Genomic DNA, 24,860 nt, shown 5'->3' with positions numbered 1-24,860 from the left:
GTGTCATCCTCTATTCTCCCCACTGCTGCTGTCATAGGCTTTGGGTGACAAGGCTAGGAGGCAGGTGGGGCCAGACTGGAGGTGGAGGGAGCTGAGAGCCAGGCAGAGGCGTTTGGCCTTGGTTGCTATAGGGATAATCATTATAATGACATCCTTGACGTCTGTCATGCCTTACAGTTTCACTGAACATTTCCTAAGAATAACAGCGCCCATTAATGGATAGTTAACCGTGAGCCGAGCCGGCTGTGTCCCTTAGCAGGCGGGAATTGTTAGCCCCATTTTACAGATGAGGAACCCTGGGGAGCAGAGACGTGAAGGTCTCGTCTAAGATCCACAGCTAGTAAGAGGCAGAACTTGAGTTTGAACCCAGGTCTGGCCACACAGCAAGGCTCTCTCCTGACATCACACCTCCTATGCCTTATTTCGTTCGGCCGTCAGACTGTGACGTGAGCAGAGCAAGTGATCTGCTTCGTTCATTCTACAGATTTGGGAATTGAGGCTCAGGATGTTATGTCTGATTGATTGCCTGCCTGGACAAAGGGAAAGAAAGGAAAATGGAGCAGGGAAGAGAGGAAGGAAGATTGGTTGACTCAAAAGAATAAACCGGAGAAACAAAAAAGGAACAAACGACCGCCTAGGTGAGAATACAGTGCATGACCCAACGGCGGGGGCAGCAGGCAGGTGACCACCCTCCAGCCTCCATCCGCTGCGGTGCCCCCTGCCTTGGCCCCTTTGCTGTATTTATGACCTCCCCCCACCCCCCACCTTCCTGAGGCCAGGCGTCCCCTGCTGCCCCAGCCGAGTCTCTGCTGCCGCCGTGTGGCTGCTCCGCTCCCTGCACCATCCCCGAGAGGGCTGCCTGCTCTGCTGGGTGTTCCTGGCGTGGTGTGTGGGGTGCTTATGAGTGGTTGAAGGAAGAGGGGAGTGGGCGCCGGGACTGGGGTGGAACTTCAGCGGTCTAGTCATGCCCCTTGGGACGGCTTGGCAGGGTACACAGGCCCTTTGCTCCTCATGCTTCCCTATGTGCCCTCCCCTCCCTTGCACCAGGTCCCAGAATTCTTGTCTTTGGCCAGAACTCTTCCTCCCAAAGCCCCGAGCTCATGTTTACCGAGCATCTCCTGAGTGCCAGACACTTGGCATGTGTCACTTCTTTCCATCCTTTTATGTATAATTCTTATCCTCCTTTGACAAGTAAGGAAACTGAGGCCCAAAGAGGACAGATGATTTGCCCAAGATCCCACAGCTGGTGGGTGGACGCGCTGGGATTCTAACCCAGGCATTTGAGGTCTAGAGCTCCTACACACAGTATCTCCGAAAATAAGAGGTGTGGGGGCCCTTCAGAGGCTTTCCTGCCCAACACCTTTATTCTTCAGGTAGGAAAACTGAGGCTCTTGAGAGGAAGGGACCTGTCACACAGCAAGTAAGCTGCAGGCCCAGTTTATGGCAGGTGGAGCCCAGAAGACCCTGTTCGCCCGTTTCCATCTGCCTGGCCTCCGTCAGATCCACTCAACTCCAGCTACCCTTTAACTGGACTCCCTCCTCACCTCTTCTCCCTGACCTGCCATTATGGATCCTGGCGGGTGGAATGAGAAGGCTGATAATGGGGTGGGACTGGCAGAGAACGAGGGGGCCCTGTGGCCCAATGCTATGTTTCTTTAGCTGTTCCGTTTGTCCCTTTGGGCATCTGCTGGCATAGATGGCTGGGGCAGGAGAGAGGAAGTGAAGGTCTGAGCGGCTATGGGCTGTGGGCGCTTGCTGGCTCTCCCCACTCCTCCCTCACGTAAGTGTGGCCCAGTGTGGTTGGGTCGGGGACCTCCATACCTGTCCTCCTGATGCAGCGTAGCCTATCCTTGAAGCCTCCCAGACGAAGGGGGCCTGGGGCCTTCGAGGCAGGCCCACAGACGTAGGGCTGGGAGGGGGAATTGAGGGAAGGGGGTAGGCAGGAAGAGATGGCAGTGGTGCAGTGTGGGCTGTGCTGAATGAACCTGAAACCTCGGGGCAGCTCAGTGACCAAGGGCAGCTCTGGCTCGTGTCCCTCCTCATCACTTCTGAAGCTGCTCAGAAGGTCCCCTTCCTCCCTCCCTCTCACCTGCTCCTCTGACCAGGCCCAGGACCCCTCCATGGCTCCTCACTGCCAACAGGACCAGGACCCTCGGCTTCAGCCTGGACGTGAAGCCTCCCTAGCTCAGCCTCATCTGGCCTCTTCAGCCTCAGGTGTCACATAGGACACCAAGTAGTTCCCCTACCTGGAGGCCCCTTTCAGTCGTCCATGCAGACAGTCCTCCCTGCACTGCAAGCCTAGTACTCCTGCTTCCCCCTCCTCCAGGAAGCCCTTCCCTGGTGTCCGCCTTTTATGGGCTCCTATCTCACTGGTGACCTCTGTCTGTCCAGCGTCGGTGGGGGACTTGGGGGGGGGAGTCCACAGAAGCTCTGCACAGTCAGGCCCTGTGGGAGGCAGGCCTCCTGGGGGCTGCTGGTGATTTCCACGGAGAGCATCCTCCTGTACTTGCTGTGATCTTCCAGGGCGGGGGGGGGGGGGGGGACTAGAGCAGCCTGGGGGAGTCGGGGAAGGCGGCAGTGTAGCCTGATGGTTAAGAGCATGAGCTGTGGAGCCAGACAGCCAGAGCTTGAATCCCAGCTCTGAGGCTTTCTGGCTGTGTGATTTAGACTAGTTACCTAACATCTCTAAGCCTCAGTTTCTAGATCGGCAGAAAAGGGGATGCCAACAGTACCTCGCTCTGAGGAGGCTGGGTTGCAGGGTTGCAGGCTGGCGCCAGCACTCACTGAACTTGTATGACCCTTCTCTCCTCTGAGCCCTTCTTTTGGCTCCCTTCTCCTCAGCCTCCCCCAAATTTGCTCTAGCAAGTTGACAGATTGGCCAACTTTTTGCAGATTCCTGCCTTTTTGTGTATTGCTCCCTCTTCCAGAAATGCTTTTTTGACCTTGTCCACCATTTTTCAACCTTATGGTTCTTCTTGCCCTGAAGACACCACCAGGAAGCCCTCTGTGGTATTCCCTACTGCTATCCTCCCTGCCAGGCCTGGCTCAGGCCCCCTTCTTAGAGCCTCCCCAAGCACTCTGATGGCATTGGTTTTTGTTATGGTCTCCCCAGCCGGACAGGGGTCTCCTTCCCCTCTGGGTACCCAGCAGCAGGGCAGCCCCCTCAGAGTAACCCACACAGAGACCCAAGTCCCTGATTCCTGGAGAAGAGACGAAGGTGATTTGGGGCTGAGCAAGGCTCCCCGGAAGCCCCCTCCTTCCTGCCCCTGCTTTATTTTGGTTCTAGAATCATTCCAGTCAGCAGACTCGGTCCCCACCACGCCCGTCCGGGGTACACAGTCCACATTTCATGCAGTTACAGGGAGGGGAAGAGGGGGAAGAGAAGCTGGGTGTAAAAGGACTGCGTGCGGCATAGCCACTGGGGCGGCCTCTGGGGCTCCCTGGCTGCGGAGGCTCACCAGCTGTGCCCCTGGAACCCGCGCCGGGCCGTGCAGACCTCCCGGTGCCGGCCTCAGGGCTGGGCCACAGCCGCATTGGGTGGGGAGAGCCACAGCTCTGCCTCCAGTCCCATGACCGCCCTGGGCTCTCCCAGCAGTGCTCCGGGTGACCGGTTGGGCCTGGGTCTTGATAGCTCACCAGGGTCAGAGGCTGCCAGGCTGAGAGCCAGGCCCTGACCTGTGGGGGGCCCCAGGGTGCAGATGCTGCTGCAGACCACCCTCCCCACCCCATCCCTCTAAACCGGCTGGGGCACCCACCCCTCAGCTGCCTGCTTCCCTGGGGCTGCCTTTGGTGGATGGGGGCTGCCTCAGCAGGTGACAGCTGGCAAGTGCCCACGCTCTTCCTCCAGCTGCGGGTGGGGTGGGGAGGGGTAGCCAAAGCCCTGTGCAGGCGAAACAGCCCAGCCCCTTTGCTCCTGGGCAGGACCCCTCTGGGGTGCCAATCACACAACAGAGCTCACAGACCCCCTGCTGTCCGTACTCCGCCCCGCTGCCCACCGGCTCCCCACAGGCTGGAGCATCTCTCTTCCCAGCAGGGCCTGGCCTGGAGGTATGGAGCCAGTGCCTAACACAGTTGGGACTGAACACAAGGACCTGGCTCTGGGCTTCTCCGGACCTCTGGGCCTTGCACAGGTTATGGATCAAGGGAGCAGATTGCATAGAGCGTCATTCCAGAGCCAGCCTCCAGCTGCACGCCTCTGCTTGGCCTGCTCTCCTGGTCACTTCCCCTGCCCAGAGAAGGGCCCTTGTGTCCACTGCAGTAGGCTGAGGACAGTTTGTGACGGGGCAGTTCATGGCCCTGCCTTGCTTAGGCCGGCTGCCCGCCTGGGACACACTCAGTTCTTCTCCTGCTACTCAGGGCATGGCTCCGCTCTTGTCCTCGCAGCTCCCAGAGCTCTGCCACGTCCCCATTCAGCACTGAGCAGATCCCCAGGGCAGGGGGGTCTTGTCTTCCGGACATCCTAAGGGCCGTGTCCTCTTCATGTCATGTCTGCTGGTGTCTAGCACAGCGTCTGGCCCCCAAGACTCACGCGTTTCCCGTACATGACCCAGCTTAGCACTGGCTTCCCAGCACGGGTGGGGCGTGGAGAGCCCTGAGAGACCAAGCCCCAAAGCCCCAGGCCAAGGGACAGGCCGGTTAGGGGGATCTCAAAATGGGAGCACGATGGGCCAGTGCCGGGCTGCCTTTCCTGGGTCGTGGCCCAGCCCCAGCTGGCCCTCTGTGGGAGAAAACCCTGGGTCCCTAGACACCCGGCCAGTCCCACTCCTCCACTGCAGTCTGGACAGAAGGACCAAGATGGCTCATGGGGGCTCTGGTGGGGGACCCCAGCATTCATGGCTCCCGCTGGACTAGGGAGGGGCATCGGAGCCGAGCTTGGGCCAGGCCCCGGGCAGCTCTGTGCCCACCCTGGCCCGTTTTGCCGGCTGCTAGTTTCGCCGAACGGGGTGCCACATAGACACGGGCCTGCGCAGCGTGGCCAGCATCTGGTTCCAGTGTGTGGTGCCCATGCCGCTGGCGGACGGCCCAATGATGACATGGCCCACGTTGTCCCCTCGGCCGTCGCTGCTACTCTCAGCCACCGTCACACGGAGAGACAGGTCCTGGGGAGGAAGTGACATGGGTGCTGGGGACCGGGTGCCAGGCCCCAGCAGGGGGCCAGGTGTGGCTCCCTGAATCCTTACCCTAATCTGCTTGCCTCTAGGCTTCTGTTGCTGCCTCCCTACATAGTGGTAGCGCTGGATTGCCAGGTTCAAATGCTGGCCTCACCACCTGCCTTGCCATGTGACCTTGGGCAGTGACTTGGGCTCTTCCTACCTTAGTTCCCCATCTGTAAAATGGTAGTAATATTAGTTCCTACCTGTTCCGGGAACAAAATGGGTTAAAATGTGTCAAGTGCTTAGAACAGTGCCTGCACATGGAGCATTTTAGATGTCTCATTATTCCTAACATAATCACATGTTGGACTCATAGCTGAGGAAGGAAAAGAATGTGCTTGAGATCAAAGTGGTTGAGCTTGAAATGAAAACTGAGCCTGACCTCCCTCCTCCTATTCCTCCTCCTCCTCCTGCCCCTCCTCCCCCGCCTCCCCCCGCCCCAGGTCCTAAGAGGTTTCCCAGCCCTTGGAGGCTGTGGAGTAGTGACACTGCGGCCACCTGGGGGAAGAAGGGGACAGGCGGACAGTTGGTCCCATGACGGCGGCAGGACAAGGCAACACCCAGCGCCAACCAGAGATGCCGGGATGTCTGCCTGGATTGGGAACTCTCGGAGTGAGGCAGAGTTCTGCGCTTTCAAGTTCAGATGGGTGTCGGAGTAGGTGGGTTCTGTGCAGCATGTGGTTTTGGCTCAAGGCACAAAAGGATGTTCTCACGGTCAGGAATGCCCAAGGATGGAAGGAGGTAGTGAGGGGAGGTGTTAAGCTCCCCATCCTCAGAGGCATGCCAGCAGGGCCACTGGTGTGGCACAGGCCCCATCCTCTGTAGCCCCCCAGGCTTAGTCTGTGGTATTTGTGCTGGGGAGGGGCTCTCCCTGGAGCACGTGACCTTCTGAAAGCCATGGAAGCGCGGGGCGGGGGGGGGGGGGGGGGGGGGAACTCAGCAGGGCCTCTTCAGGTAGTCTCCAGAGATTTAGGGCCAGAACTGTGGGCCCTTGGGTTAGCCCTGGCTCATCTCCAGGCCTTTGTAGACCCACTGGGTACTGTCTTCCCCCAGATTTCGGCTTAGCTCGCACCTCCTGCAAAAACGCCCCTGACTGCCAAAGTGCGGTATGCTCTTAGTGGATTAGAATGGTCCGGGGACTTTCTGCCTGTCCCTCGTGAGCACCAAGGAGGCAGCGCCTGTGCCCCCAGCTTTCACCATAGGACTGGTACCTAGTGGGTGCTCTATAAATGCCTCTCCACTAGAAAGGGGAGGGCTTGAGGCAAACCACTGCCACCTGCGGGAGCCCTGAGACGCGAGGCCAGGCGGCCGGAGCGGCCCCCCTGCCTGGGCCGCCCCCCACCTGGAGTACTATGGCCGGCACCGAGAAGATCATGGCTTCGTTGAACACTGGGTTAGGGTCAGCCCTCTTCACGGCCGTCTTCTTTTTGCTCATCTTCCGCCCATCCTGAAGCAGGTACACCTTGACGAAGGGGTCTGTGGACGAGCGAGAGGTGGGGGTCAGGGCCAGGGCCACGTTCCCCTGGCAGAGGGCCCAGTCCTAGTGGCCCGCTGGCTCCACATGCGCCAAACCTTCATCGCTGTCACTATCTCCTGCCGTCCTGCCATTGGCCTTTATTTCTTTCCTATTTTACAGATGAGAAAACTGAGGCTCGTGCACGAGTCCGGAGGAGAGCTGGGCTTTGGGCTCAGGCAGCCCGCCTCCTGGCCCCCGCACGTGCTCCCCGCCCGTGGCGCTCAGCGGAGTCGGCAGACCCACCACTTCTCATTCTATAATGAGCACAGACGTCAGCCCTGAGTCACCCTGCGCCCGCTCAGCGGAGCCTGACTCTGAAATAACAAGTCACGCTCTGCTTGTCACCCTCCGCCCACTGGGTGTCCTTGCTGTACCCGCCTGGACCCTGGATCTCCCCCAGCTCCTGGGCAGGTTGGGCTCCCCAGCCCTCTGTTTTCAGTTCTGTTCCTGCTGACTGGGGGCATCAGGTCCTGCCCAGCACCCACGCCATCCTGGGGGCCCTGGTCCCTGTTTAGGATCTGGGATGCCATCCAACCTGGGAATGGAGCCTCCGCCATGAATTCCAGTTCTGGGAAGCGGGTGTCCACCTTGGTTCCTTCCCAGGGCCCCAGCCTCCTGCTCTCAGACTCCCACCTGTCCCTCACGGGGGTTCCCTGCCACCCTCTGCTGCTCTCAACTTTCCCCAGCGAGACTGATTTTCCCACTGTGCATGGCTCCTGGGCTCAGCCAAGACCGGGGTGGAGGGGCCCGGCACCATGCCCCGCACCTGCTGATGCTTCCGGGCGCCCCCGGCTTAGCAGCTGGGCCACCGCTCCCGCCAGCCCGCACGAAGGAGCCAGGCAGCCAGCAGGGCCTTACCTGCTGCGGTCTTCTCGTTGGTCCAGATGAGATTCTTGGCTTTCACCACCACCACCGTGAGGCGCTCAGCCGTCGGGAGGTAGCTGAGGGACAGCAAGATCTCGCCCACGGCGTCGGCAGCCTGGAGGACACGTGAGTGACTTGAGGGGTCCAGGGAAAGGGAGAAGCTTCCTTCTCCACTGAGAAGTTGTTGCTCTTGCCCTTTCACCAGGCACCAGGCTGGTGGGCTTGAGAAAGGGACCCCAACCCCCCATTCCACGAACTGTGTACCGTCCCTCCCTCCTACCGGCTGTGGGTCCTGCCTTGGAAGGAGGGCCAGGGGCCGCCTGTCAAATGTGACCAGCAAACGCAGTTAGGGTCGCTCCTTCCAGTCCAGGGAAAACACTGTGTAGCAGCACATAGAGGTCCGAGTGGACTAGGACTGGTAGATCATTTGCTTAAATAACCGCGACGCTCCCCAAGCACTCCTACACTTCTAAAGGTAAACCTCAGCTCGGCCTGCGTCTGCAAAAGCTCCCTTCAGTGCCAGAGCACCTCCCGACAGAAACCCTCTAGGAATAGAGCTTCTGAAGGTCTGGTGGTTGGAGCAGAAGAGCAGTAAACGGTGGTTAGAGCATCTTCATTTCATGCGGTAAACTGAGGTTCCTTGAACGCGGCTTAGGCCTCTTTCTCTCATTTCCTAAAGAATGTCGGGCTTTGGGCTGTTGCGGAGGACAGTGGGGTCCCCCCTGTGGGAGAGGCATGTGTGACCATCTCTTCACGGGCGGACTGACCTTGTTCTGGTCCTGCAAGTACAGCCAGCCGCCGAAGGGCTGGAGCGGGAGGTCGAGCACAGAGAGCTTCAGCTCGACCACCCCCGTGCTGACGTTCCGCTCATCCTCATCGATGCCGAACACAGAAAACCGCAGGCTCTTCTCCTCCAGGGCGGCAGGGTCCAGGGGGATGGAGAACTTCTCATCGAAGAAGATGGAATAGGCATTCCTCTGGATCTGTAGAGAGAAAGGGACATGGAGGGAGCGCCAACTCTGGGGAGGGGGTGGCAGCCAGGGGCCTATGGTAGGGGGAGAGCACTGGACAGAGAATCCAGAGGCCTTGGCTAGAGTCCCGGCTCTGCTGCCCCCACAACCTCAATGCCAATTCTTCCTTTCGTGGCTCAGGCATGAGGACTTTTTTTTTTTTCTTTTAATGTAGCTCCATGCCCACTGTGGGGCTTGAACTCACGACCCTGAGATTAAGAGTCATGTGCTCTACCGACTGAACGAGTCAGGCACCCCAGCCCTGGGGATTTAAAAGCCCCCCGTCTTCCTCTCCGTGGTGGCCAATCTGGTGGCCTGGCATTCGAAGCTTCGTAATCTGACACCAACTAATTCCCACCCTCCGTGCCCATGGCTCCATAGAACCCTTGTGTTGTCCTGGTTCAACCAGTCTCCTCTTCCTCGCACGTGTTCAGGTCCAGCTCCGGGCCAGGCATGCAGTAAGTACAGATGATCGTGGAGTTGAGAGCCGCTGATGTCCCAGCCCCTGCAGAGCCTGGCCCAGGATGGTCTGAATGTCGTGGGATGGACGGATGGATGGAGTGACGAGGCGAGGCTGGGCAGACTCCGCTTCCAAGTCCAGTCCTGCCTGATGGGAGCCTGTGGCCTCCTCCCAGGAAGCCGTGGGCAGGCCTCCTGGGAAGCTGCCCTGGCGGGCACGGCTCCCCCTCCCACTGGGGGCTGCCTTAGTCACTGCCTGGCAATATTTAGAGAGGAGCTCTCATCCCTGGCACCTTGCCTGAAGCTGGGGGGTTGCCCAGCCTGGGGGCAGCCACCTACTTGCTGGGACTGGCTGGGCTGTAATGCTAAGAAGCCTGGCTTCTCGAGAATAAATCCGCCAACGCCTCCGGGTGCACTGAAGCACACTCTTTGGTCCCTGCCCGGGTTGTGGGACGGTTCCTCTTCCACTGCTCCCTGGGAGCCACATTCCCCACCCAGTTCCCTGCTTGAGGATCTTCAAGGGCTCCTTCCCCTGTGGAATAAAGTCCACCGCCTGATCCTGACCTCGGCATTGACCTCTTCATGATCTTCCAGACCCATCTCTCCCTCCTGCCAAATGAGCCACTTTGCCGTCCCTTGCCCACAGGGGCTCGGGTTCCCCGACCATCCGACCATCCGTTCTCTGTGTGTTGTGCTTTACGAGCACATGGGGGGAGGGGCACAGGAATGCCGGGGCCAAGCCCTGGGTCTGCTGCTCACTCGGCTGGCGTTGTGTTGGGCAAAGCCCTCTCTTGAACCTCCTCAGCGACAAGATGCCCTCAGTGCATCCCGCTGGGGTGAATGAGAGAATCACGATGGATGGGCTCTGTGAACCAGGTTCTCAGCACGCATCAGGCTGTGGTGGCTCCTGTCTACCGATGTCCCTCCTCAAGGAAGGTGTCTGGAACCACCCAGGATCTTCTAGGCAGTCTAGGCCATCGGCAGCGTGGATCCAGGCTCAACAGGGACACTTCATGGTCCTGAGAGACAATCTATTGAGTGCTCACCAGCGACTGGGCTGAGGACTTTGCGTATATTAATACATCCCTTCCTCAAGGGTTAGGGTGCCCATTTGACAGATGGGGAAACCATGTTGTGGAGCGCTTACCTGACTTATCCAAGGTCACGCTGCTAGGAAGCGGGAAACTGCTACTGGAACCCCGACAGTGAGGTTTTAGGGTTCTGCTCCTCATCGCCCACTAGACTGCCTCTCTTGGGCCCCACACGTACTGGGCTATGCTCAGTGGTTGGCCATCCGAGTGAGGGGGGCAGCGTGGGGTGGGAGAGGGATGACCGTGTCCACCACTGAGGGACAGCCAACTTCAACATGGTAAGTGTACCTGGACACGGGTTTCTGAGGAGTCAGAAACCACTTGGTCCCACGGGCCCTCAGGCTCCTCCTACTCCAGTTAGAGGCCACGGGGTATCAACCTTGCCCACCTCAGAGGACTCCCAGGCATGGCGTCTGGACCCCTTTTACCCTTAATCCAGCCTGGAGAGGAGTGTGTCTCAGGAAGGCTTTGCTCCCTCTTGGCAAGATAGCAGGACCCGCGAGGGGTAGCCTAGTGCGGGATGGTGCTAGGTGTCTCCTTTTGCCACCCCACCCCGTGCTCTCGACCCCGGAACTGACCTCCATGGGCTGATCAACAGGCTCCCTTAGCCTCTGGCCTCCGGTGGGATTGGACAGTGGGGGTCACTCAAGGGAAACCAGAGGTCAGAGGAAGCTCGGGGTGCTTATTCCCTGGGTCCTTCTCTGCAGTACTGGTGTGGTCTGACCATGTCATTCCCTTGACCACAGGACAGAGCGCCTATCAAGGTGGTCCCTCTACACGCCTTTCTCCTTTTGGGTCCGGTAGACTCCCCTTCCCCTTAACCCTTCAGAAGAGTGTCCACTCCATCTCTGAGGTTGCCCTATACCCCACCCACACCGTTGTTGTTGTTGTTGTTTTTAAAGATTTATTTACTTATTTTAGGTGGTGGGGAGAGACGGGGGGGGGGGGAGGAGGAGCAGAGGAAGAGGGAGAGACAGGATCTCAAGCAGACTCCCTGCTGAGCGTGGAACCTGACACAGCGCTCGATCCCACGACCCTGAGATCATGACCTGAGCCGAAATCAAAAGTTGGATGCTTAACCGACTCAGCCACCCAGGCGCCCCTCACCCATACCATCGTTCACAGTCCTGTTATTAAGCTCTCCCCAAATTAGCCAACTTGAACACGTCACTCCTTTCCTGCCAGGACCCTCAGCTGACCCAGGGGACAGGTGTGGAAAAGGACAATTAGCACACACTGGGCTCACGTGGTAGGGTTGCTGAGCACGGAGCCCCATGTGAGTGCTTGGGTTAGTGGCACCTTCGGCTCTGGGATTAGCATGCAAAGCTGCCTGTAGCCCCCTCCTCACATCCGGCCTGGCCCTGCAGACCCGCCTGTCTGGGGAGGACCCTGGGAGCCCAGAGCACACCCCTGCCCGGGCCCCACTTACCCGGGAGATGCCCACGATCTGCTCATCGGGCAGCAGGCTGACGCGCATGAAGCAGGACTCGAAGCCAGCTTCTTCCCGCTCCAGGAGGTCCTTGCCCTGCAGCACGGCCACGTGGAGGGTGTGGGAGGCCGCATCGTAGTCCATGCTCACCTCCACCTGGCCCAGCGTGAAGTCCTGCCCGAAGGTGTTGCTCACGGAGGAGATGGAGTTCAGGGAGTCAGCCGACTGCGACTTGCGGAGGGTCCCGTAGGGGGCCACGTCCAGCTCCCGGCCCATCAGCTCCAGGGGCCCCAGCTCGCTGATGCTCTCAAAGGTATCCTCAATGCTGAGGCTGCCTTTGCGACTGGCTGGTCCCCGAGTGCTGGCCCGCTGGGCATTCCAGGCAGGCACTCTCTGGGGGTGAGAAAAAGGGACACGGGAGCATCACGAGTGCAATAGGCATGGTCTTGTGAGCTGGGTTCATTCGAGGCACCTCTAGTTCCCCTTTTGCAGAACAATGCATGTCTTAGTTAGGAAGGTCCTTGGTTTTTTTGTTTTTTGTTCTTAAAGATTTATTTATTTATTTGAGAGAGGAATGGGGACACAGAGAGAGAGAGAAGTAGAGAACACAAGCACGGGGAAGAGCAGAGAGAAAGTCCAAGCAGACTCCCACTGAGCGTGGAGCCCAGTGTGGGGCTCGATCTCACAACCCATGGGATCAGGACCTGGGTCAAAACCCAGAGTCTGATGCTCAACTGAGCCACCCAGGCACCCCAGGGAGGTCCTTATTTATTTTTTTTAATTAAAAAAATTTTTTTTAAAGATTTTAGTTATCCATTTGTCAGAGAGAGAGAAAGAGAGAGCACAAGCAGGGGTAGGGGCAGAGGGCGAAGCAGGCTCCCCACTGAGCAAGAAGCCCAATGTAGGACTCGATCCCAGGACCCTGGGACCATGACCCAAGCCAAAGGCAGATGCTTAACTGACTGAGCCACCCAGGCATCCCATGGAAGGCCCTTGTCTAATGCTATTTTATGTCACTCAATTTTCTCTCCCTAACCACAAAGGAAGAAAGCTTTTTCTCAAAATGTTTAGTGATGAGGACTGAGTTCCATACATAAAGATGTTCACTGCAGTGATGTTTATAAAAAGGGAAAGTCGTTAGTAATCTAAGTTTCCAGCAGAAGGGAATGGGTAAGAATTTTAGAGTAGAGCTACTCAACAGACAATAGGGCAGCCTCAAAGGATGTTGACCAAAACATTTACGAAAGGAGAAGTTTTCCACTTTGGGTAACACTCTCCCTAATGCTTAAAATTTTCTTTTCTATAAATTGGGATTTGAGAACACAAAAGCCTTTGTACCATAAGCATCTCCCCTGTTGCTGCATATCTTCATTACCATAATTTTTAATGGGCTCCAATCTGTCATTGAGTGGATAGCTGTACTTCACTATCCCCCTACTGTTGGACATTTATGTTGTTCCTTATTTTTTGCAAATATAAATAATGCAGCATCAAATAGCTTTCTTAAAATCCTAGCTCAGAGGACACGGTCCTTTTGAAAGCTGTTGACGCATGTTGCCAAAATGCTCTCTGGAAAAGTTGTGCCAATGTACAGTCCCCGCCAACAGAAAGGGAGACAGGCCCCTCACACCCCAAACGAATGAGCATGCGGGGCCCCGAACCGGTAACAACAGATCCTGGCTGTGCTCTCTGGAACTCTACGTGATGTTAGAAAAATTCTCTGCCAAGTGTCTAATGATGAAACATTCAGCAACATATATTGAGAGCCCTAAAAATGTTTGTACTCCCTGACACAATATTTCCACATCTGGGCATCCACTCAAAGTACATAATCCCAAATGAAGACAAAGTTTTACATATAAAACATTCACTGCATTATTTATAATGGCACTTAATAAACCATGGCACACACATCAAAAGGAATCTGACACAGCCGTTGAAACGATGTTTATGAGGCCTCTGGGTGGCTCAGTTGGTTAAGCATCCGACTCTTGGTTTCAGCTCGCGTCATGATCTCAGGGTTGTGTGGAGTCTGCTTAAGACCTCTCTCCCTCTGCCCCTGCCCCCTGCTCTCTCTCTCTAAAGTAAGTGAATAAATCTTAAAAAAAAAAAAAAAGATGTTTTATGATGGCAGCTCAACAATATGGGAAAACGCTTCAGCCGTGAGATAAAAAGAGCAGGGTATAAAAGTGTATGTAGAAATGACACCCATTGTATAAAAACTATGCATGGAAAAAAAGACTGGAGGGTAGATTAAAAGTACTGGAAAGAAATAAATCGAAATGTTAGTAGTTAAAATACAGTTCACAGTTATTCGCCTCTGGGTGGTAGCATTCGGGGAGAGGTTTTTCTTATTTGCATTTTCCTATAGTTTTCACTGGATGGTTTTTAAAATGGAAAACAGTCATTCCCTCACCAAGTGGCCACGGATTTTGCAGCACTGGGTTATGGTGGAGACATGGAAGGGGGCAAGGGTCCCTGTTCACAGGAGGAGATTAACCGGGAGAGAACAAGGGAGTGGGGAGGGAGGAGAGGCCGTCTGGAGAGAGCAGAAACCTCACCTTCTGCTTGGCCTCTGCGTAGGTCTCCCCGTACTTCTGCTGAAGGTACCTGTAGTCGTAGTTTGGGAACGGGGAGGGGCTGGGGAAGCTCCCCGATGTCCAGAGCTTCCACAGACTCACAGCTGCAATTCCCAGCAGTGCCAGGGCCCCAGCAGTGTAGACACCCACCTCCCAGCCAGGGGGGCTCTTGATGACTGCAAGGCAAGGGCAGCCTCTCATTAGTAGGCTCTGGGGTCCCCCACTGGTTACAGACTCCCACCCAAGGAGCAGGTAGTTCAGCACTGACTTCTTTATTCATGGAACAAATATTTACTGAGTGACTACTACGCACCAGGCTCAGTGCCAGCTGCTAGGGCATCCAGGGTTGAATAAGACATACGTACTCTGTGATTTCTTCTATCCCCTCTTCTACAAAAGCATACATTTCTACCAGAATAGGATGGCAGTGGGGACGCTTGGCTAGATCAGAGGAAGAGCTGCGAACAATGGTTAAACTTTGCCTAGGCTTTAAACAAATAGGGTTATTCTTCCCTCTTTTGAGTTCAGTGATCTTATAGCCTTCAAAAGACCTCTTGCTTCCAGATAATCAAAGCAGCCCGTTGAGGTCTGGGGGAAGAGGGAGGGGGTTGGGGGGGGGGAGAAACGACCCTGTTTTTGCCTCAACCTTATCTAGAACAACCCAATGTCCATCAACTGATGGATGGATAAATCAAATGGAGTCCATCCATACAACGGAATATAATTTGGTGGCATAAAGGTACTGGTACATGTCGCAACACAGATGAAGCTTGGAAACATCAGGCTAAGTGAAAGACGCCCGTCACAAAAAACCACATGTCGTGTGATTCTATTTATATGAAATGTCTAGAATGGGCAAATCCATACAGATGGAAAGCTGATGAGCGATTGGGGCTGGGGGGTTGGGGGGCAATGCAGAATACAGGGCTGCTTTGGAGGATGATGAATATATTCTTACAGGTACAAGTGTTGATGGGTGCAAAATAGGTTAAATCCACTGAATTGTACGCCCGAGGTGGGTAAATTGTACGGTATGTGAATTTTATCTCAATAAAGCTGCTACCAAAAAAAAAAAAAAAAAAAAAAGAAGTCTCAGCCAGAAGTGAGAGGTAGCTTTTTGGCTGTGCAGGGCTTGGGGACAAATCCAGATGCTCAAATGCTCTCTCTCCACTGAGAAGTAAAGGACAGTGAGCCTCACTGTCCCCAGACACAGTAATTAACTGCCCCCTCAACTGCGTTGGGTGAGCTCTCACCTAGCAGGAGTGACCTTCTGTTGGCAAACATGATTCTCTAGCACATTCTCAGTGCTGCCTCTATACTCAGTTCAAATGGGGAAACTGAGATGCACAAAGGATAAAGACCTTGCCCAAGGGCACAGAGCCAGGAAGGGGCAGTCCTGGCATTCCAACTCTGACAGTCAGACTTCGGAGCAAGCAGGAGTCACCACTGCCCCACCCAGCCCCAACCCCTCACAGTTCTGAGGTAGCAGGGTGGGAAGAGGTGGGGAGGGCATTTCAGGGGTGGAGATGTATCACGGCAACATCTGTTGAACACCTGCAGTGAGGGAGTCAGCCTCAGGCCCAGTCCCTGTCCTTCAGTAGTTCACAGTCTAGGGATGAGGTAAGTAGGCAAATAAATAGACAAAACAGAGTGATGAGAAGAGTCCTGGAGGGCTTCCTGGAGGAGAGACATCTGAGCGGAGATATGAAGAAGGAGCAAGAAATGAGCCGGGCCAAGGCACCAGAGACTGGGAGTTTAGGGCAAGAAGAGGAGGGGGTGTACAAATCCCGGAGTGTTCAGAGTGTCCAGTGGGAGAGAGAGGGAGTGGGGCATTTGGGGCTGGGGAGCTCCTTGCTTCCCCTTCCCTGAAGCCAGGCTGCAAAGGGATCCCGCAGCAGTGGCAGCCCCTCTGGCAGTGGGAGACTCAGCCTGGCCCTGCTCTCTTGAGCCCAGCTAACCAGCTCTAGCCAGAATCCACAACACTATCTCACCCCAGAGCAGGCCTGTAACCCCGGCATTTATCCAGCACTCAGCATCCTATGAGCTCCCTACACGACCTGCCAGAGGAAAGCTGAGACTCAGAGAGGCGAGAGAGCATGCCTAGCCCTCCGCCCAAGGCCAGGGGTAAGAAATGCAGAGCCTGGCCGCCACCTAGCCAGTCTGAGCTTGAGCCTCCCCTTCTGGAGAGCGGAGATGACCGCACCCCCTAAGCGGACAGTCCCACCCTGGGGAATTTATCTTGCGGAAAAAATCCGAGGAAGTTTTATATCTGGTGTGAGTCATCGAGGCTGTATTTATAACAAGAGAAATCTGGAAACAGCCTGACGGGGTCACTGGGGCCAGGTGGTACTGACTTGGGAGGGAAATATCACTGGCCTTTGAGAATTGAGGTCATTAGGATGTCACTGTGGCAAAGCAGAAAGACGTTTCGGGCATTGTTGAAAGAAAAAAAAATGAATCCATGACATGGTTCAACCACACAGTTTGGATGTAAAAATCACACAGCTTATGGACAAGGGCTGGGTGGGACCAGGGACAGTTGAGAGGAGCAAGAAATCTGGATGGAGAGGCTGTGAGCAAACCCTGTGTTCTCCTGACCTCCGTTGACGGAATGTAATTTGTGGGCTAACCAAAACCCCAGCAGAGATCTACGGGGCCCCAGGCAAGCTCCGCCGAGCCAGGAAAGTTCCGGGAGTCTGTTGGAAGAGGGGTGGCCTGGGAACGGGCCTGGTAAACTGGACAGCGAGGTGCACATGTGAGGGGCTCCAGCCGGGCTGCGCCAGGCTCCCAGCAGGGCCTGGGTGGTCGCGGGGGTGGGCGAGCAGGTGGGCTCTGAGGTCCCAGCGGACGATGGGCAAGGCGACGTAGCACAGCAGAGCCAGGCTCCCCTGAGAGTGAGGATCCCAGGGGGGTGAGGGACTGAAGCCAGCGTCCTGGTTGGCAGAAGAGGGGGCAGGAGAAGAAAAGCCCCAGGAAGGAGACGCGAAATGATGCTTATTAATGCAAATTTATTTATTCATCTCATTGACTGCCAGCCCCGGGTGGGATGGGAAGGATTCCCAAGGGAAGTGAGGTCTCCGCTGGGACCAGAAACGAGGAGGAGGTGGAGGAGGCGGTTGGGTGGCAGGTCACAAAAGCTTCCTTTACTGTCTGCCACTGGCCAGGCCCCAGTCCAGCAGTTCACTGTCTATTAGCCGCTGAGACCCCAGAAGCTGAGGGGTAGAGGATACTCGCTGACTGCCAGTCCGGCTCTAGATCTGCCCCTGGACCCCCCACGCCAGTCTCAAGGGCTTAGCCAGGCAGACGCGGGGAAGGGCTCTGGGCAAAGGGAAGGGCACGTGCAACGGCCTGAGTTGGCACTTTAAGTAAGCTTGGTCACTGAATCTTCCCAGCAGTCCTTGAGGGAGGCCTCACTGCCCCCATTTTGCAGATGAGTAAGTGGAGGCTCAGAGAGGTTTCATCATGCGTCCAAGGCCATGCCAGGACCTAGACCGGTGTCCCCAGGGCTGTGGGACCTTGGGCGAGTCCCTCTCCTTACCGGTAAAATAGGGCCATTACTGGCATCCCACCAACACCCCTCACCCCAGGCCTGGTGGGAGGGCCCTGCGAGATGACATGCTTCTGCTGGAACTCACCACTCAGGTGGTATTCAGCCACGTCCATGGCCATGATGCCCGCTGCAGCAGCTGGGCCTGGAAGGGGAAAGAGAGTCAGCAGAGGGGGCCACCAACCCCAACGCTATGCTTTGACCGTCCCGATGCCCATGGGCCTGTCCAGAGCTCACATTCACCTGTGAGGAGAGCTCAGCCAAAGAGAGGTGGTTTTTAAATGGCATTTTTATTTTTTTAAATTCTGCTTTTTAAAAAAGATTTTATTTGTTTGTTTGTTTGTTTGTTTATGGGGGGAGGGGCAGAGGGAGAAGCAGGCTCCCTGCTCAGTCCTGGGAGCCTGGGATCATGACCTGAGCTAAAGGCAAACACTTAACCGACTGAGCCACCCAGGCGCCCATTAAATGGCATTAAAAAAACTGGTGTTTAAAGCTCTTTTCAGGGGCGCCTGGGTGGCTCAGTCATTAAGCGTCTGCCTTCGGCTCAGGGCGTGATCCTGGCGTTCTGGGATCGAGCCCCACATCAGGCTCCTCTGCTGGGAGCCTGCTTCTTCCTCTCCCACTCCCCCTGCCTGTGTTCCCTCTCTCGCTGGCTGTCTCTCTCTCTGTCAAATAAATAAAATCTTTAAAAAAAAAAAAAAGCTCTTTTCAACCACTATCTAAGACCACCTTAATTTCCGGGTTGCCAGATAAAACGCAAGATGCCCGGTGACAATTGAATTTGATTTATTTTTAGCGTAAATATGTCCCAAATATCATCTGGGACATACTTACGCTAAAAAAAAATGAGTATTCATTGTTTATCTGAAACTCAGAAGTTCCTGGGAATCCTGCATTTCTATTTGCTAAATCTGGCACCCCTACCTCATTTCCATCCCACCAACTTCCATCCAACCAACATCCGACCAGCAACGATCCTTTGATTCTTTGCTACTCATTAACGTGGGCCCTTGGCGTGTTCGCGAAGCCTGACTTCAAAAGCTTTGTTTCAATTGGAAAGGAAAGGCTGCACTTCTGCCATATTCTATTATCGGTCCTTTCACTGCTCGGGATGGTTTCCTCCCCACCCCACCCTCCAACTCCAAGTCTTAAGAATGCCGAAGGTCTGACTCAGTTGTTCTAGGTCCGGGAGTCATACAGGCCATTACCTGAACCAGGGTGACAGCTCATAGTTTTATTACTGTTGCTGCTGAGAAGTAACCTTGTCTCACAGACATGAGCTAAGGGAATGGATAAGGGAGGCTGGGATAACCATGTCCCCCTCAGCTCCAGGGGCACCGGAGGACAGGACAGCCCCGCCCCCACAGAGGGGGCTGCAAACAGGTCAGGTGTTGCTTGCCAGCCCAAGGGCCACTGTTTTTGTGTTTCTGCAGGAATGACAACCCAGCATTGCTGGATCTTCTGGCTTTATATGATTTTATTTTTTTAAATATTTTATTTTTAAGCAATCTCTATGCCCAGTGTGGGGCTCAAATTTACAACCCCGAGATCAAGAGTTTCATGTTCTACTGACTGAGCCAGCCAGGAGCCCCAATCTCCTGGCATTTTATTCTTTCTATCTATCTATCTATCTATCTATCTATCTATCATCTAGCTTCTGGCTTTTTAAAGAAAAGCCAGATACCTGGATTTTTTAATGTGCAGTTTCTTGATTTTTAAATGTTGTAACCAATTCACAAAAAATATGAACACTGTTCAGCCACAGGGCAAAAGGCTCCTGGGCTGTGGCTTGGCTGGCCTGTCTGCAACCCCTGGAAGGATTTTGTGGGTTCCCTTGGGGATTGAGGTCAAATCAGAGGGTAAGCATTTTCCTGAATCCTGGGATTTTCCCTAATCTGTGACTCTAGAGCCGAGAAGTTTGGTTCAGAGAGGGTTATTCAGCACATATGGGAGTGCCAGAAGTCCTAGGGCAGGAGGCCTTGAAAAATGAGGCAGGACAGAGGCCTGGGGCAAAGCTCTGTCAGGTGCCCAGACAGCTCCTTGCTCCCAGCTACCCTGATGATGAGCCAGTGAGATGTGGGTCTGTCATGGTGATAGAAGGGAGGTGCTAACCAGGGAGGCTTCACCTGTGCTCACTCGAATGGAGAGCTCATTCCTGGGACCCTGGGCTGTAGATGACAGTTAACCTTGCTGAGCACTCCTTCCGCCCGAGAGCACCGTTCCACGCATTTGGCATATGTATTACCTCATTTAATCCTCCAACCATCCCAGGAGGTAGATAATATTATCGTCTCTGGTTTGCAGGCGAGAGTCCTGAGGCCTGAAGGTAAAATCATTTGCCCCAAACCACACAGCTAAGAAACCAACCCAGGCCATCTGGCTCCACACTCCTAACTTCCGTGCCTCACTGCAGACGGGCATATGGTTTCAAAGTTTTCCTAAGAACGTGCAGGCCAAATTGGTCACTGCGGACAAGTCCAAGGTGGCCCTAGTTCCCGGGAGAACAGGGTCTGGACACACCAACACATATCCATTAAGGTGAACACACACGTCCCACCCCACCTCTGCCTTGCTGGGAATCCCATAATGCCATCAGCTTTCTTTCCTGCTCACTTGGCACAAGCCGACCTCCAGAGTGAGGCCGCACTGGGCCAGCCAACGCCAGCGGCAGGCTAGCGTGGGCCAGGTACACCCCTGTAGCAAGTACCACCCGGTAAGGGCCAGAACCCCGTATCCGCTATATCAGACCTAGAGCCATGGAGGGGCCCCCAGCCCTCCGAGGCTGGTCCAGCTCCGACCCCAGACTATCATACTGCCCACTTTCCCCACACCCCTCATTCTAACACCCCTGGCCTGGGAGCTGTAATTTCAGTGAAAGTGTGAATGATTCTAGGCACACCCAGGCCCCAAGTTTCTGCAGTGGTCCCGAGAGAGTGGCAGAAGTCAGAGCACATCTGCTTGGAGGGAGGGAGGAGAAAACTGGGGTGGGGGAGGGGGCGGGCAGCCTGCACACGGCTCTGAATCCCAGATCTGCCCCCTCACTAGCTCTGAGCCTCAGTCATCCCAACTGTAAAATGGGGCTCATGACTACCTTATCAGGGTGCCAGGAGGGTAGAATGAGAAGTGTAGTCTGGCTTGGTAAATACTAGCTGCAGCGGTTACTGGCCTGACAATCACCCCGAAGGCCCCCTAACTAACCCCTAGTCTGAGCAGTAGAATCGTGTGGGCAGCACTGCCAGCATGCAGATATGTTTTATTTGTCTTAAATTAAAGAGAGTTGACAACATTTAAAAACTGGGAAATTTCCCATTAAAAATAGATTTCTAAAAAAAAAAAGAAGCCGGATTTACAGCTTCCCTTTAAAAGTTAGAAGATCTGGGGGCCAGTGGGTCAGTCTCCCCCCAGCCTTGCAAAACTGCCAAAGCTGGAACTGAGTAGGCTCTGCCCCTTCGGACAGGGCATCTGTTCTTCAGGCCTGGCACCTTCCATCCCTCCATTCATTTCCAGAACCTGCTGGCCCCCGGAGCACCTCCATTCACGAGCCTGTTAAGCAGGCTTTCGGATGAGCTATGAGAGGTTCAGAAAGGCTCAGCGATTTGCCCACAGCCACACAGCCAGCCGTGGTAGAGCTGGTCCTGGCAGCCATGCCTCCTGCCCGGTCCAGTGCCTCTTGCATTCGTAGCCACAGCCCCCAAGGATTTCACCTGTGTCTTCCACATCACCTCCCCCAAGAGCCCTATGGGCCACATCCTGTTATTAACCTCGTTCCACAGAGGAGGAAGATGAGGCTCAGAGAAGGGCAGTGAATTTGCCCAAGGTCACCCAACCAGTGAGCAGGGAGCAGACACTGAGCTAGAGCTCACTCTGCGGCCAATGCCCTTCTTCACGGCTCTCCTCACCGGCCCGGAGACCCCCTGGCCCCATCTCACTGACCACAACCCCGGCAGGCCCCCGCTGTCAGCCCGGAGGTCCACCAGACAGAGGGGCTGTGGCTTCAGCTCGCGACACGATGCGGAGAAGGCACATCGGGGAGCCAGGGCAGCCTGTGATAGAGTTCCCCCGAGCTTCCGATGCACAGGAAATGGGGCACAACAGGGACGAGGCGTAGCTGCCCCAAACTCACACCTGAGTTCCTCAGTCCATGCCCCCTTCTCTGGCACCCTTTCCATCCAGTCTATTCATTCTGGCCCCAACCCCCCGAAGCCGGAACTGCATGGGGCTTGCTCACTGGAAACAGCTCTAGGTTCGAATCCAGGCTTAATCACACCTACCTGGCAATAGCTACCGACTGCTGTAAGCCTCAAACATAACACATGCTAAACGCGCAGCTCGGAGCCTAGCCTGGACCAGGCACACGATACAGACATGACGCTTGACTGGATAAACGGGTCCCCGTTTTAAAAGATGAGGAAGCGGGGGCCCCAGGTCACTCGGCATCTGAGTAGCAACACTGGGATTGGCGCCAAGGTGTGATGGATCTGGGCCTGGGCTCTTGGCCGCGATGCCACCTCCTGACCAGGCCTTTTGGGGTGGAGGTGGGTGGGAAGAACTGTCACTGGTCTTACTGGAATCTGACCACAGGCGAGGCCCCTTCTGGGCTTGTCAGAGGAATGGCTTTCCAGGAATTTTGTGCTTCCTCAGGGGAAAGGGGTCCCATGTCTCTGCTCCCCCCACCCCATTTCCTCGCTCACTGTGTCCCCACATCACATCTATGGCTAGCAAAGTGTTGACTGCCCCCGTCACCCCTGTGGTCAGCAGATAATAGGAAGGATTAGGACGTGGGCACAGGGCAACCCTTGACCTCCCGGGCTGTGAACCTCTTTAGGATCTTCAGGTTTGAAATCTTTTTCAAGTGCTCCCCCACCCCTGAAATAACCACCTCCTGCTACCATCCCCCTAGAGCCCACAGAAACCGCAGGACAGACTGGCTAGGCTGGTGGTGGTTGGCATTTATTGGGCATGTGCCAGGCACTGTAGCAAGGACTCGCCATGTTTATTTCAAGTCCTCCCTGCCGCCCTCAGAGGAGGCTGGTACTCTGCCCATTGTACTGGTAAGAAAACTGAGGTGCCGGAAATGACTCGCCCAGCATCACCAGAGCCAAGAGGCGGAATCCAAGCTTGAACCCTAGACTGGGAACCTCCACTCTCCCAAGCTAGGGGAAGGTTTTGGATTTCAGAGTGGGGAGGCAGGGGGCTTGGGTACTTGTCTTGACCCTTCTCCAGACTGGCTGAGTTAACTTGGCTGGAACTCCTGTCTGCTCTGAGCCTCAGTTTCCCCATTTCTAGTAAGAAGCACAACTGCTACTGCTCTTCAAACCTGTCCCCTTCCCTAGCTTGGAGAAGGGGCTGATATTCCTTGGTGAAGGTTTCCCAGTCACTCTAGGATGGCCTCACTGATGGAGGAGGGGGGCACAGAGTTCTTCTGCAGCCCTGGAAGAGGGGTCACCAGATGGCTGGCTCAGGTCTCCTCCATCCACAGGCCTGGCTCCAGGTCCCCATGTTGGGCCCCACTCCCACCCCTTCATCAGCCCAAATCTGCAGTCCCAGGCCCTGAGACGCGGCAAGCTTCCTCTTCCAAAGAGTAGCAGTATCAAAGGTTCCCAGGAGCCCCCGGAAAGCCCCACACCCAGGCCAGAGACACTGGACGGGGCTGACGATCCTCTCCCGAGCTCTCGGGGCCTCCTGGCGATGGGGTGCGACATGCCTCTCCGGAGCATTTCCTGAAGACCCAGCACCCCTGCCACGGAACCCCCAGGGTATATGGGGACCCGAGTGCGGGGGACTGACCCGGAAGAGTCGGGAGAGGGTGTGAGGTGGGGCAGGGGCAGTGGGGACAGTCAGGATGCTGAGCGTAAAAGTGAGGGGCGCTCGGGTAGCACGGGCGCCGGGGAGGCGTGTAAATGGCCGGGTGAGTCGCGTGTGTGCACACGCGGGACGGGCGTGCGGGGCGCGATGTGATGCGCAGTGCGCGGAGTGGCCGGGCCGGGAAGGGCGCCTGGCGTGCTCTGTGCCCGGCGTACGTGTGCAAGCGCGATGAGGGTGGGTGTGCAGAGTGCGCGGAGGCCGGGGTCCGCGGCCCTGGGAAGGGGCGCTACGTGCGTCCCCGCGCCCGACCGGTTCCCGGTGGTGCGCGGGGGCGGTCGGGTGCTACTCACCCCGGCTCCGCGGAGGGGCCGCCTCTCAGCTCCCGCTCGGGCTCCTGGTTCCCGGCTCCTGACTCTCGGCTCCCGGTTCCCAGCTCCCGGCCGGCCTCCTGCAGCGCGCACGCACCGGCGCCAAGCCCGGACGTCGCCGGCAACGCCACCCCTGCAGTTGTCGCCCGGCGGCCGCCTCGGAGGAGCGCGGCGCGGGCCGGGGGCTCGGCCGGGCCGGGGCGGCAGACGGGAGCTGCGCCGCAGTCCGGGCACGCTCCCAGGAGCCCGCCGCGCGCTCCCTCGCGCTTGCCCGCCCCCCTCCCGCTCCCTCTTTAATTTAAAGTGACAACCCCGAGCGCTCTCTCCGCTCCCGGGAGCCGCGCGCCGCTTCCGGGGTCTGAGCCCAAGATCCCCAAGCGCACCCCGCAGTCCTGGGGGGTCGCTCAAGGCCGAGCCCAGCCCCTCACTCCCAGGACGGTGGATAAGGGTGGGTGGGGTGGGGAGTGTGCTCTCGGGGGCTCTGAGAGGCAGGAAGAGTACTGGATGCAGAGTCTGCAGGCCCGGGATTCTAGCCCCGGGTTACCCTGTTCCCTTTCTGGGCCTCAGTTTCTTTTCCCCTAAAACCTGCCTGCTAACTGCGCGCCTCCCAGAAACCGGTGAGAAAAAAAGGTGGAAGAGCGGGAGATTTCCCTTTCTCTGAATGGATAATTATCCCTCCCACCGTAATTGGGCAGAACGACATCATCTCACTTAATGCTCACGATGACCTAATGGGGTCGTGGTCACACCAGTTTTTAATGAGGAAGCGCACCTCAAAGAGGTGCAATGACCTTTCCAAGGTCACAGAGCCAAAGGTCAGAGGCAGACTTGAACCTACATCTGTGTGTCTTCAAAGCCCATGCTCTTAACCTCTTAGAGGTCATGCTTTCTCTCCCAAAAGGATGAATGAATCATTCAGGAGCTATTTATGACGCCCCCGCTGGACTCTAGGCAGAGTGCCAGGTGTGGGCGATCTTCCATGTTCCCGGAACAGGGGGACAGGTCCCCCCCTACTCTCGCAGTCTGGCAGGGAGGCACA

The 24,860-nt window shown here is 56.1% G+C and overlaps 1 protein-coding gene across 1 annotated transcript; it reads right to left on the bottom strand.

Moving 5' to 3' along the window:
• Positions 1–3,106: 3,106 nt before the first annotated feature.
• Positions 3,107–24,044, bottom strand: SYT12 (synaptotagmin 12). The gene is made up of 8 exons (XM_026483089.4): positions 23,804–24,044; positions 17,737–17,793; positions 14,084–14,277; positions 11,523–11,915; positions 8,301–8,516; positions 7,528–7,648; positions 6,496–6,629; positions 3,107–5,099 (listed from the first exon to the last, which is right to left on the bottom strand). The coding sequence occupies exons 2-8, from the start codon at positions 17,768–17,770 to the stop codon at positions 4,926–4,928; spliced, it is 1,266 nt and encodes a 421-aa protein (XP_026338874.1). The 5' UTR covers positions 17,771–17,793; positions 23,804–24,044; the 3' UTR covers positions 3,107–4,925.
• Between the last annotated feature and the right edge of the window lie 816 nt (positions 24,045–24,860).

This window comes from Ursus arctos, unplaced genomic scaffold (assembly GCF_023065955.2).
Source record: "Ursus arctos isolate Adak ecotype North America unplaced genomic scaffold, UrsArc2.0 scaffold_23, whole genome shotgun sequence".
NCBI classification, from domain to species: Eukaryota; Metazoa; Chordata; class Mammalia; order Carnivora; family Ursidae; genus Ursus; species Ursus arctos.
Note: the sequence above shows the minus strand (reverse complement) of the source record. Positions and strands in the feature narration are given on the sequence as shown.